Source organism: Triticum urartu, chromosome 7 (assembly GCF_003073215.2).
Source record: "Triticum urartu cultivar G1812 chromosome 7, Tu2.1, whole genome shotgun sequence".
NCBI classification, from domain to species: domain Eukaryota; kingdom Viridiplantae; phylum Streptophyta; class Magnoliopsida; order Poales; family Poaceae; genus Triticum; species Triticum urartu.
In genome coordinates this window covers 716,004,201-716,015,208 of record NC_053028.1, presented here as the reverse complement: position 1 = coordinate 716,015,208, position 11,008 = coordinate 716,004,201, and the positions used below count along the sequence as shown (strand labels likewise).

At 44.5% G+C, this 11,008-nt stretch overlaps 2 protein-coding genes across 3 annotated transcripts; both read left to right on the top strand.

Annotated features, from left to right (window-relative positions):
- The first annotated feature begins 252 nt into the window (after positions 1-252).
- On the top strand, positions 253-3,275 carry LOC125519625 (putative disease resistance protein RGA3). Its single transcript, XM_048684367.1, has 3 exons — positions 253-1,294; positions 2,259-2,683; positions 2,960-3,275. Exons 1-3 carry the CDS (start codon positions 260-262, stop codon positions 3,273-3,275), a joined length of 1,776 nt encoding a protein of 591 aa, XP_048540324.1. The 5' UTR covers positions 253-259.
- Positions 3,276-5,236: 1,961 nt separating this feature from the next.
- Positions 5,237-10,527, top strand: LOC125522240 (putative disease resistance protein RGA3). 2 transcript variants are annotated; one of them, XM_048687325.1, is made up of 4 exons: positions 5,237-6,084; positions 6,170-7,233; positions 7,681-9,799; positions 10,053-10,527. In XM_048687325.1, exons 2-4 carry the CDS (start codon positions 6,181-6,183, stop codon positions 10,157-10,159), a joined length of 3,279 nt encoding a protein of 1,092 aa, XP_048543282.1. In that variant the 5' UTR covers positions 5,237-6,084; positions 6,170-6,180; the 3' UTR covers positions 10,160-10,527. The 2 variants fall into 2 exon arrangements, with proteins under 2 accessions (XP_048543282.1, XP_048543281.1); XM_048687324.1 differs by having other exon boundaries at positions 5,237-6,058; positions 10,053-10,235.
- Positions 10,528-11,008: the final 481 nt, after the last annotated feature.

The following is an 11,008-nucleotide window of genomic DNA, read 5'->3' as shown; positions in this document are numbered from 1 at the left end:
CTTCCAAACACCTCCGCTGCCGTGTGCTGTCATTTGTCGCCGCCGTCGTCCGCCGACCGCCGTGCATCCCATCCATCTCAAAGCCAAGGCTGGTGGTCTAGTTCAAGTTTAATTTGTCCCACCTACCTAGTTAAGCTTCTTGTGTACCTTGTCTTTAGAGCTAGTGTTCATGTTCTGTTTCCTTGTCTCTGGCTTCTACTATTTTAGTTAAAATTTTCCTCAACTGTCATAACAGAAAAAAAGACCAGCAAGTTGACCAATGGCGATGGTGCTGGATGCTTTTGCATCCTTCATCGGGGACTACCTCAAACAGGTCGTACAGTATGAGCTCGGAACGATGCTGGGCGTCTCCGGCGAGATCCACAAGTTGGGTGACAGGCTTCAGGACCTCAAGAACTTCCTCGCCGACGCCGATAGGAGAAACATCACCGACGAGACCGTCCAGGTCTGGGTGGCTCAGCTCAAGCGTGCCATGTATGAAGCTGCTGACATCCTCGACCTCTGCCAGCTCAAGGCCATGGAGAAGCGTGGGCCATCCTCTGCAGAAGCAGGGTGTTGCAACCCCTTGCTTTTCTGTATGCGGAATCCCTTCCATGCTCGGGAGATCGGCACCCGCATCAAGGCGCTCAACCAGAGGCTTGATTCCATCAAGCAGCACAGCGCCGCTTTCAACTTCATCAATCTTGGGTCATATGAGGATTGTCATAGCAGCAATGCCCATGCATCTCGTCATGGCAATCCTAGCCGGGAGACGGTAGGGGACTTTGACCGGTCGGCTATTGTTGGGGACAAGATTGAAGAAGACACAAGAGCACTGGTAGCCCAAATCATGCAGAAGGGAAAGGATGTCAACAATGGCATCAAGGTGGTCTCTATCGTAGGTGTTGGTGGGATCGGCAAGACCACCCTTGCCCAGAAGGTCTTCAATGACAACACAATCCAAGGTGAATTCAGCAAAAAGATATGGTTGAGTGTCAACCAAAACTTCAGTGACGTTGATCTGCTGAGAAGGGTCATCATCGAAGCCGGAGGAGGTGCCCAACCACCTGAAAGTTCAAAGACCAGCCTTCACAAAACCCTCAAGAACACATTGATCGACCACAAGACCTTTCTGGTAATGGATGATGTGTGGAACCATAGAGCATGGGATGACGTGCTGAAAATACCCTTAGACAATGCTGCTGCTTCAGGCAGCAGAGTCCTCGTCACTACCAGAGATGAAGGTGTTGCCCGAGGGGTGAAAGCTATGTGGCCGTACCACCATGTAGATGCTTGGTCATTGCTCAAGAAGCAGGTCCGTTCTTAACTAAACTCTAATCTCTTTCGTTATCTTCATCTACTTATTAAGACTTTAAGAGTACTGTGTAGTTAATTACGAGAAATGTTAGGATGCTCCCAAATTTAGTGATTTCTATGTCCTACTCCCTCCGTCCCATAATATAGGACGTCTTTTGACATTACAATAGTGTTAAAAAACGTCTTACATTATGGGACGGAGGGAGCATTTTGCAAGTGCCAACAAAGCATGGTGCTAAACAAGGAAACATGCCACAACACTAATTGAGACACATTCAAATACACCTAGATTTGCTTAATCAAGCTTGAGAAATAATTAGAAATTTGGATAATTATATATGTATCGTTTTTACCAGTGAAGAGACATGTGTCATATATTTATGTAGTGAGTAACCTTCGTGAATATCCAGTCTTGTTTTCCAACATCTCAGATGAAGATCTAAGTGCTCAGCTACTTGACGGTGTCATAGGATATAATATAAATGAAAAGTTATTTTAAGACAGAAAAATAACAATTTCTGTGAACCCCTGCCAATACAACAAAATAATGTAACAAGAAAAGAACTAGACTATAAGTTGGCAGTAATTGGGCTAAAACATCTGCACACAAATTTAATTAATGTTTGTCGTAGAATTATGCATTTTAGACACTTGAGAGATAACATAATTTCTCGTTACCATAAAATATGAAAATGATAAAACAATATATGCTTTCTGCTAAATTTGGAGTTACTTCCTATAACAGTGATGAGAGAGTGGTACTAAAGTATATTCTTCTAGCCATAAAGTATGTAAGTTACATGTGGAGAAATCTTCAGTATGTAGGAGAAAGATGAGTAAATAGATTAATAACCTTTCTTCTTGGCATGTACTTCCTGTACTTTAATAAATGGACCACATCATAGAGGATCTTGGTATGTACTTAATTAACTGTATCGGTCCCTTGTACTGTATGTTTGCAGGCATGCTCAAGTGAGATAGATGAAGACCACATCAATACGCTAAAGGATATCAGACTGGAAATTATACAGAAATGTGATTGTTTACCAATTGCTGTGAAAGTGATGGGAGGACTCTTGCGTGAAAGTGGGGGGCTACGTCGTGACTGGCAGCAGGTTTTGGATGATTCTAAATGGTCAACAACTAAATTGCCCGATGATCTCAATCATACAGTATACTTAAGCTATGAGTATATGCCTTCTTACCTGAAGCAGTGCTTTTTATACTATTCTTTTCTTCCTAAAAGTAGAATTTTTAATATAGATAAAGTCGTGGCAATGTGGATAAGCGAAGGATTTATTCAAGGAAACTCTAGTGATTTGGAAGAATTGGGAAGAAATTACTACAAGGAGTTGGTATCTAGGAGCATGATAGAGCCAGATAAATTGTATGCTGAATTATGGGTTTGCAACATGCATGATGTTGTTCGCTCATTTGCTCAGTACATGACTAAAGATGAAGCACTCATAGCTCAAGACGGAGACAATGATATTCTTGGTAAACTTGGTTCACAAAAGTTTCTTCGGTTGTCCATAGAAACTAACCGATCACAATCAGGTGAACTTGATTGGAAATCTCTACACGCGCAGCAATCAGTGAGAACATTGATCTCAGCTGTCCAGATTAAGATGATGCCTGGTGATTCATTGGTTACCTTTTCTAGTTTGCGGACTCTGCATATAGAATCTGCAGATATGGCTGTATTGGTTGAATCATTGTATCAGCTCAAGCACCTGAGGTATCTTGCACTAGTAAATGCCGACATATCTATACTTCCAGAGAACATTGGCAAGATGAAACTGTTGCAATTCCTTGTCCTTGTTGGATGTATAAAATTGGTGAATCTTCCTGATAGCATTGTGAAGCTTGGCCAGCTGAGGTTACTTTCACTTCCTGGAGGATGTATGGTACCTAGAGGGTTTAGTGGTCTGACAAATATGAGGAGACTAAGTATATTTCAAGCCCACATGTATATTTAGTGGTCTGACTAAGCTTTGTTTCTTCAAAGCTTTACTGAAACAGAATATTTCACTTTTTAAAAAATTAATCTTCAGACCGGTCAAATGCTCAAAAACACATAGAATAATTTTGAGGTTCCTAGCCCCCTCAAGGTCATCTTCAAAACAGAAAATAGTATCGTCCGCATATTGCAAAATATTTAGACCTCCTGCATACAACCTAGGCAACACTCCCTTGATAAATCCTTGTTATTGCGCCCTTTGCACCAGGGTAGCAAGAACATCAGCATCCAAATTGAAAAGCAAGGGGGAAAACGGTTCCCCTTGCCTCAAACCCTTCCTAGTAACAAAATGAGAAAATTCCTTATTTGACACTTTCTTAAAATCTGGTTCTTTATTTGACACTGGAAAAGTTATTCTACCCTATTTGACACTAGTCCTAAATTTTATTCCCTATACGACAGTTCTGTCCATTTTGAGCCTAAATGACACCTTTAAAGACGATTTTGCCCCTCATACGGCATGTGTGCGCGCGCGCGTGTGTGCTGTTGCGTGTGTGGGTGCATGCGCACATGTGTGCTGCCGCTGCATGTGTGTGTGCATGTGTGCTGCAGTGTGTGTTTGCTACTGCGTGTGTACGTGCGCGCGCGTGTGTGTGCTGTTGCGTGCCTATGTGCTGCCTGTGTGTGTGCTGCTGCTGCGTGTGTGTGTGTGTATGTGTGTGTGTGCTGCGTGCGTGTGTGTTGCTGCGTGTGTGTGCGCGTGCATGTGTGTTGCTGCGTGTGTGTGCGTGTGTGTGTGTGCACGTGCGCGTGCATGTTGTTGCGTGTGTGTGTGCACGTGCGCGTGCGTGTTGTTGCGTGTGTGTGTGCGTGCGTGTGTGTTGGTGCATGTGTATGTGTTGCTGCGTGTGTTCTCTTGCCCTCGCACTGATGCTGCGTACGTGCGCTATTGCCCCTCACACACATACCACATGAGGGGCAAAAGAGTCTTTTCATGTGTCATTTAGGCTCAAAATGGACGGAAATGTCATATAGGGAATAAAATTTAGAACTTGTGTCAAATAGGGAAGAAAAACTTTTCCAGTGTCAACTAAGGAAACAGATTTTAAGATAGTGTCAAATAAGGAATTTTCTCTAACAAAATACGGGCCAATAACATCATTAATATTGATGGCAACCTTTCCATTACTAACGACATCTTTTGTCCACTAGACAAAACGTTCAGGGAAGCCTTTCATCTTTAGGACATCAAGCATGAAACTCCAATTAATTTTATCGTAAGCTTTTTCGAAATCAACCTTAAAAAGCACAGCAGAACATCTATTTCTATGTAAAGAGTGGATAGCTTCATGAAGCATAAGCACATTGTCCAGGATGTAGCGCCCTTTTATAAATGCAGATTGAGCTTTAGAAATTGTTTTATCCGCAATTTTCATAGCTCTATTGTTAAGAACTTTTGTAAAAAAATTAAAAGGCACGTTCAGCATACAGATGGGGCGGTACATTTTAAATTTAAAATACCGCCATTTTCAGGTATAACGTATTAGGGTCAGGCCTAGAGTATTCACCCTAGATCTCGAAACCAGGTACTTCAAAAGGACCTTGGAGTTCTAAACTAGGGTTAGCTAACCCGAATAACTCGCGACGATACTGACACAAACTAAGAATAACTATTACTCCCTCCGTGCCAAAATAAATGTATCTGATTTAGTATAAACTTATACTAAATCAGTGACACTTATTTTAGGATAGAGGATGTACAAGTTAGTATAACCCAACTAGCAAGATGTCTTCTATAACTTCGTTAATCGTGAAAGTCAGAGACTCCTGTCTTTAGTACTTCATCCGCCTGGAATTACTTGTCGTTCAAATGGACGTATTTAGCACTATTTCTCGGGAGGGAGGTAGCAGATGTGTGCGTGTAAATGCGATGGTTTGAAACTAGCCCACTTATGTAATCAACTAATTAGCTCGGGCAAGCGCAGCTGTTTGCCGCTGTCACAACGAAGTCGTCAAAAGTGTAGATAATGACTAGATGTGATGGTGGGGTCATGGCAATGAGCTGCATCCACTCACACTAGAAATGTGTGATCTTAGAGAATATGGTGATAAGACAGAGTTAAAAACTTGTTAAGCAGATTTGCTCTCCAACACCAGATCGTTCACTTTTGACAATGTGCACTGCTGTCCTGCTTTTTTATTTTCACTTACCTGGTGCACAACATGATTGAGTTGAATGTCCTCCTGATCTGAAGGAGCAGGAGGACATCCCGTCCATCTCAAAGGTTGGTGAGGTAATTCGATCGAGTTTAATTTTCGTCTCTTTATCCCGGCGACCGGAGTAAAATATGAAGGAGGCGCCGCCGCCGGCCACTGGCCAGTCTAGTAAGCAGAGAGGGTGGCCGTAGTGCCGCTGTCATTTGGCGTGCACACGAGGAAAAAGCATATATTGGCATCAAGGAAAAGTTAAGTCCAATCCAATTCGATACCCTCTTCAGTTCAGCTGCTTTGCTTTGTCAAATAATCTACTCCTCCATGGAAAAGGAAAAGAAGCTGCTTTGCTTTGCTTTGCTTGCTCCATCGATGGGAATGGGATGCTTTGCTTTGCTTGCTTCTCTCCACCTAATGCTTTACCCACCTCCGGCTGCCAACGAGTACCCGGTGGCATTACTTCCCAAATCCCAATCCCTCCAGGCTCCAGCTCTTCCCCAGCACCGCCATCGCCCCGGTCGCCGCTGCCGTCCGCTGATATTTGTCACCACCGACTGCTGTGCCGTGCAGTGCATCCCATCATTCTCAAAGGTTGGTGAGGTTGTGCTGTCCTTGAGGTAGTTAGTTAGTGTTCAAGATTTATTTGCTTGTCTCTGTCTACTACTTAAAACTCACTTTAATTTCCTCTAATTGTAATCACAGCAAGTTGACCAATGGCGATGGTGTTGGATGCTTTTGCATCCTACATCGGGGACTACCTCAAGCAGGTGGTACAGGATGAGCTCGGAACGATGTTGGGCGTCTCCGGAGAGATCAACAAGTTGGGCGACAAGCTCCTGGACCTCAAGAACTTCCTCGCCGACGCAGATAAGAGGAACATCACCGACGAGACTGTCAAAGTCTGGGTGGGTCAGCTCAAGCGCACCATGTACGAAGCTGCTGACATCCTCGACCTCTGCCAGCTCAAGGCCATGGAGAAGCGTGGGCCATCCTCTGTAGAAGCAGGGTGTTGCAATCCCTTGCTCTTCTGCTTGCGGAACCTCTTCCACGCTCGTGAGATCGGCACCCGCATCAAGGCGCTCAACCAGAGGCTTGATAACATCAAGCAGCGCAGCGCTGCTTTCAACTTCATCAATCTTGGGTCCTATGAGGATTGTCATAGCAGCAATGCCCATGCCTCTTGTCAGGGTAATCCTAGCCGGGAGACGGTAGGGGACTTTGACCGGTCAGCTGTGGTTGGAGACAAGATTGAAGAAGATACAAAAGCACTAGTGGCTCTGATTATGCGAAAGGGAAAGGAGGTCAATGATGACATCATGGTGTTCGCCATCGTAGGTGTCGGCGGGGTTGGCAAGACCACTCTCGCCCAGAAGGTCTTCAATGACGAGGCAATCCAGGGCGGGTTCATCAAAAAGATATGGTTGAGCGTCAACCAAAACTTCAGTGAGGTTGAGTTGCTTAAAAGAACCATCATCGGTGCCGATGGAAACGCCCAACTAGCTGGAAATGCAAAGGACGCGCTTCACCGAGCCCTAATGCAGGCCTTGAAGGACCACAAGACCTTCCTGGTAATGGATGATGTGTGGGACAAAGGAGCTTGGGAGGGTGTGCTAAAAATACCCTTTGCCAATGCTGCTGCTTCAGGCAGCCGTGTCCTCATCACAACTAGAGAAGGACGCGTTGCCCAAGGGGTGACAGCTATACAGCCCTACCACCACGTCGACACATTAGCACCCGATGACGCTTGGTCATTGCTCAAGAAGCAGGTCTGTACTTAATTAAATGCTAAATATCTTTCATTATCTCCATCTACTTATTATCAGTACTATGTAGTTAATTAAGAGAAATGTTAGGATGCTGCCAAATTAAAATGAGCCATTAATTACGTGTAATTCAGAGACATGTATGTACTATTGCCTCTTGGAGGTAAGAAGTTGTCAGTAATTTTGTAGGGCTAGGCATAAAGTATGTATGTTATATTTGAAAGCCATTGCACAAATCTTTGGTATGTAGGAGAAAGATAAGTAAATACATTAATACCATTTCTCTTTGACATGTACTTTCTGTACTTTGAGTATTTACATAGTCAATCACACCTTGACAAATGGATAGATACATCAACTAGTCTTCTTAAGAGGTAAAACTGAGCGCCTTAGAGGATCTTGGTACATAGTTAATTAACTTTATCGGTCCCTTCCATGATATGTTCGCAGGTACGCTCAAGTGAGATAGATGAAGACCACATCAATACGCTAATGGATATCGGACTGAAAATTATACAGAAATGTGGTTGTTTACCACTTGCTGTTAAAGTAATGGGAGGACTCTTGCGTGAAAGAGGGGGGCTCCGGCGTGACTGGCAGCAGGTTTTGGATGATTCTAAATGGTCAACAACTAAAATGCCCGATGAGCTCGACCACACAGTATACATAAGCTATGAATATATGCCTTCTTACCTGAAGCAATGCTTTCTGTACTACTCTCTTCTCCCTAAAAGTAGAAATTTTACTATAGATGAAGTTGTTGAAATGTGGATTAGTGAAGGATTTATTCACGGAAATTCTAATGATTTAGAAGAATTGGGAAAAAAATACTACAAGGATTTGGTATCTAGGAACCTCATAGAGCCTGATAAATCGTATGCTAATCTATGGGTTTGCAGCATGCATGATGTTGTGCGCTCATTTGCTCAGTATATGACTAAAGATGAAGCACTCATGGCTAAAGATGGAGATAATGATATTCTTGCTGAACTTAGTTCACAAAACTTTCTGCGGTTGTCCATAGAAACTGACCAATCACAATCAGGTGAACTTGATTGGAAATCTCTACAGGCACAACAATCAGTGAGAACATTGATCTCAACTATCCAGATTAAGATGATGCCTGGTGATTCATTGGTTAATTTTTCTAGTTTGCGGACTCTGCATATAGAATCTGCAGATATGGCTGTGCTGCTTGAATCGTTGCATCTGCTCAAGCACCTGAGATATCTAACACTAGTAAATGCTGGTATATCTGTACTTCCAGAAAACATTGGCAAGATGAAACTATTACAATTCCTTGACCTTGGTGGATGTACAAAATTGGTGAATCTTCCTGACAGCATTGTGAAGCTTGGCCAACTGAGGTTACTTTCACTTCCCCAAGCAAGTATGGTACCTAGAGGGTTTAGTGGTCTGACAAATATGAGGATACTAGATAAGTTTCGAGCCCACATGGATGGTGATTGGTGCAGTTTGGACGAGTTGGGGCCTCTTTCCCAACTCAGGTTTCTTGAATTAGTTCAATTGGAGAATGTATCTGCTGCCTCGTTTGCTGCTAATGCTAGGCTCGGCGAGAAGATGCATCTTATCAGTCTAATCATGTACTGCACCAGTAAACTGGGAGATGATGGGTTGGTCAAAGAGAAGGAAGGTGTCTCTGAGGAAGAGCAGCAACGAATTGAGAAGGTTCTTGATAAGCTCTGCCCTCCACCTGGTGTAGAAGATCTTCATATCAGTGGGTATTTTGGCCGGCAACTCCTGAGCTGGATGATGTCCACATCAATGGTGCCCCTCAACAACTTGAAGACTATATTGTTTTATGATCTGGCTTGTTGCACACAACTTCCTAATGGGTTGTGCCAGCTCCCCAGTCTACAGGTTCTACAGGTCTGTCGTGCTCCATGCATCAAACATGTTGGGACTGGATTTTTGCAGGCGGCAGCAGCTTCATTTCCAAGGTTAAATGTATTGAAGTTGTTCGACATGGTGGAATGGGAGGAGTGGGAGTGGGAGGAGCAAGTACAAGCGATGCCCCGTTTGGAGGAGCTTGTGCTCTGTGATTGCAAACTGAGGCATTTTCCTCTAGGCCTTGCCTCCAATGCAAGCTCTTTGAAAATATTAGGTCTACAACATGTCAAGCAGCTCAGCTACATTGAGAGCTTTCCTTCTGTTGTTGATCTTACAGTGATTGATTGCCCCGACCTGGAGAGGATCACCAGTCTCCCCAATCTGCAGAAGCTTGCCATCGCCAAGTGGCCAAAGTTGAAGGTGTTGGAGCGTATCGCTTCTCTCGAGAGTCTGGGCTTGGAGGATTACACCATGGAAGAACTTCCAGAATACATGCGAGACATAAAGGCAAGGCATCTGCAGTTATTCTGCAGGCTATTGTTGCTCTCTGCGATAGCAGCGGGACAATCTGGCACCGAGTGGGACAAGTTCAGCCAAGTGGAGCATGTCAAGGCATATGCACGTGATGGAGACAACCAAAGAAAATGGTACGTTTTGTGCACGAGAGGAGACAACTGCAAGTTGGATTCAAATATCAGCAGCTCTACCGTATTTGAAGGTACATAAAATCAAACATACGTACAAGTTTTGTCTTAATTTGTTTGACCACTCTGATTTTGCCAGTTTATAAAATCTTTTGATTTTATCTCCTGCTTTTCATCCATATATACTGCATGATGACCGGATATATTCTGTACCTTCCTAGTGCATGTTGCTGAGTATTCGTCTTCTTACTTGTTCTTCTAGGTTTTCCTGAGTTTAACATATCTAGAGTATCATGTAACCAGTTTTGTGTTTTTCTTTCCATGCAGAAACCTTATCATCTTCTATTGTGGATGCACAAGGATTTGACTCTCTGTACAAAATGCAGAAACCTTATCGTCCAGTTCGGAAGGTTGATGAGCTCTTTCCGCCATAGGCATGGAGTCTTCAGAGCAGAACCCAGCCGAGTCTCCCCTTCTCCGGTAGGGTGGTCAAACGGGAGGTCCTCAAATCCCTCCGTTATTTCATCCACCATCACCTTAGCATATCCTTCTGGAATCGGCTGGCAGTGAAAAGGTGCGCCGGGTTCATTAGGATAAACAGAGCCAACAGCCGCCTTGACCTTCATATTCATCCACTGCGTCATAAGGTGGCAATTTTGAGCCTCCGTGATAGCATCCACGGGATAGCTGGCAGGAGCCGTCAAGACAAGCTCTGGCTGAAGCAGCACGGTGGAAGCCACGCTGCTTCTCCGCTGAGATGGCGGGGTAGCTTCAGGGGAAGCTTCGGCAATTCGGTTGCTGCGATTTGCTTCTCGTTCCTCTATCCCGAGTACCCTTGCTTTAAGCGCCTGCAGTTCGGACTGTTGCACTTGCTTCCTCCTCTCCTGGCTTTTGTAACCGCCTGCGTCCGGAAACCCAGCCTTCCACGGAATGGAGCCTGGCGTGCCTCGTGTCCGTCCAGGGTGCTCAGGATTCCCGAGGGCCTTTGTGAGCTCGTCGTTCTCTCTGTCTGGAAGGAACGTCCCTTCCTGCGCTGCTTTGATATAGTACCGAAGCTTCTTCAAGGGAATGTCAAGTTGCTCGTCCGTCCAAATGCACTTCCCTATTACAGGGTCCAAGGTTCCGCCAGCCCCGAAGAACCAAGTCCGGCAACGGTCTGGCCAGCTCATTGTCTTTGGTTCGATCCCTTTTTGAACCAGATCATTCTCAGCCTTGGGCCACTTAGGCCGGGCTACCAGGTAGCCACCTGACCCCGTGCGATGGTGATGCTTCTTCTTCGCAGC

Bases quoted from the DNA above. Each gene is read 5' to 3' on its own strand.
- LOC125519625 (XM_048684367.1), top strand. From the start codon at position 260: ATGGCGATGGTGCTGGATGCTTTTGCATCCTTCATCGGGGACTACCTC. The intron at 1,295-2,258 runs GTCCGTTCTTAA...GTATGTTTGCAG, and splicing joins GGTCATTGCTCAAGAAGCAG to GCATGCTCAAGTGAGATAGA. The intron at 2,684-2,959 runs GTATGCTGAATT...TACCTTTTCTAG, and splicing joins ATGATAGAGCCAGATAAATT to TTTGCGGACTCTGCATATAG.
- LOC125522240 (XM_048687325.1), top strand. From the start codon at position 6,181: ATGGCGATGGTGTTGGATGCTTTTGCATCCTACATCGGGGACTACCTC. The intron at 7,234-7,680 runs GTCTGTACTTAA...ATATGTTCGCAG, and splicing joins GGTCATTGCTCAAGAAGCAG to GTACGCTCAAGTGAGATAGA. The intron at 9,800-10,052 runs GTACATAAAATC...CTTTCCATGCAG, and splicing joins CAGCTCTACCGTATTTGAAG to AAACCTTATCATCTTCTATT.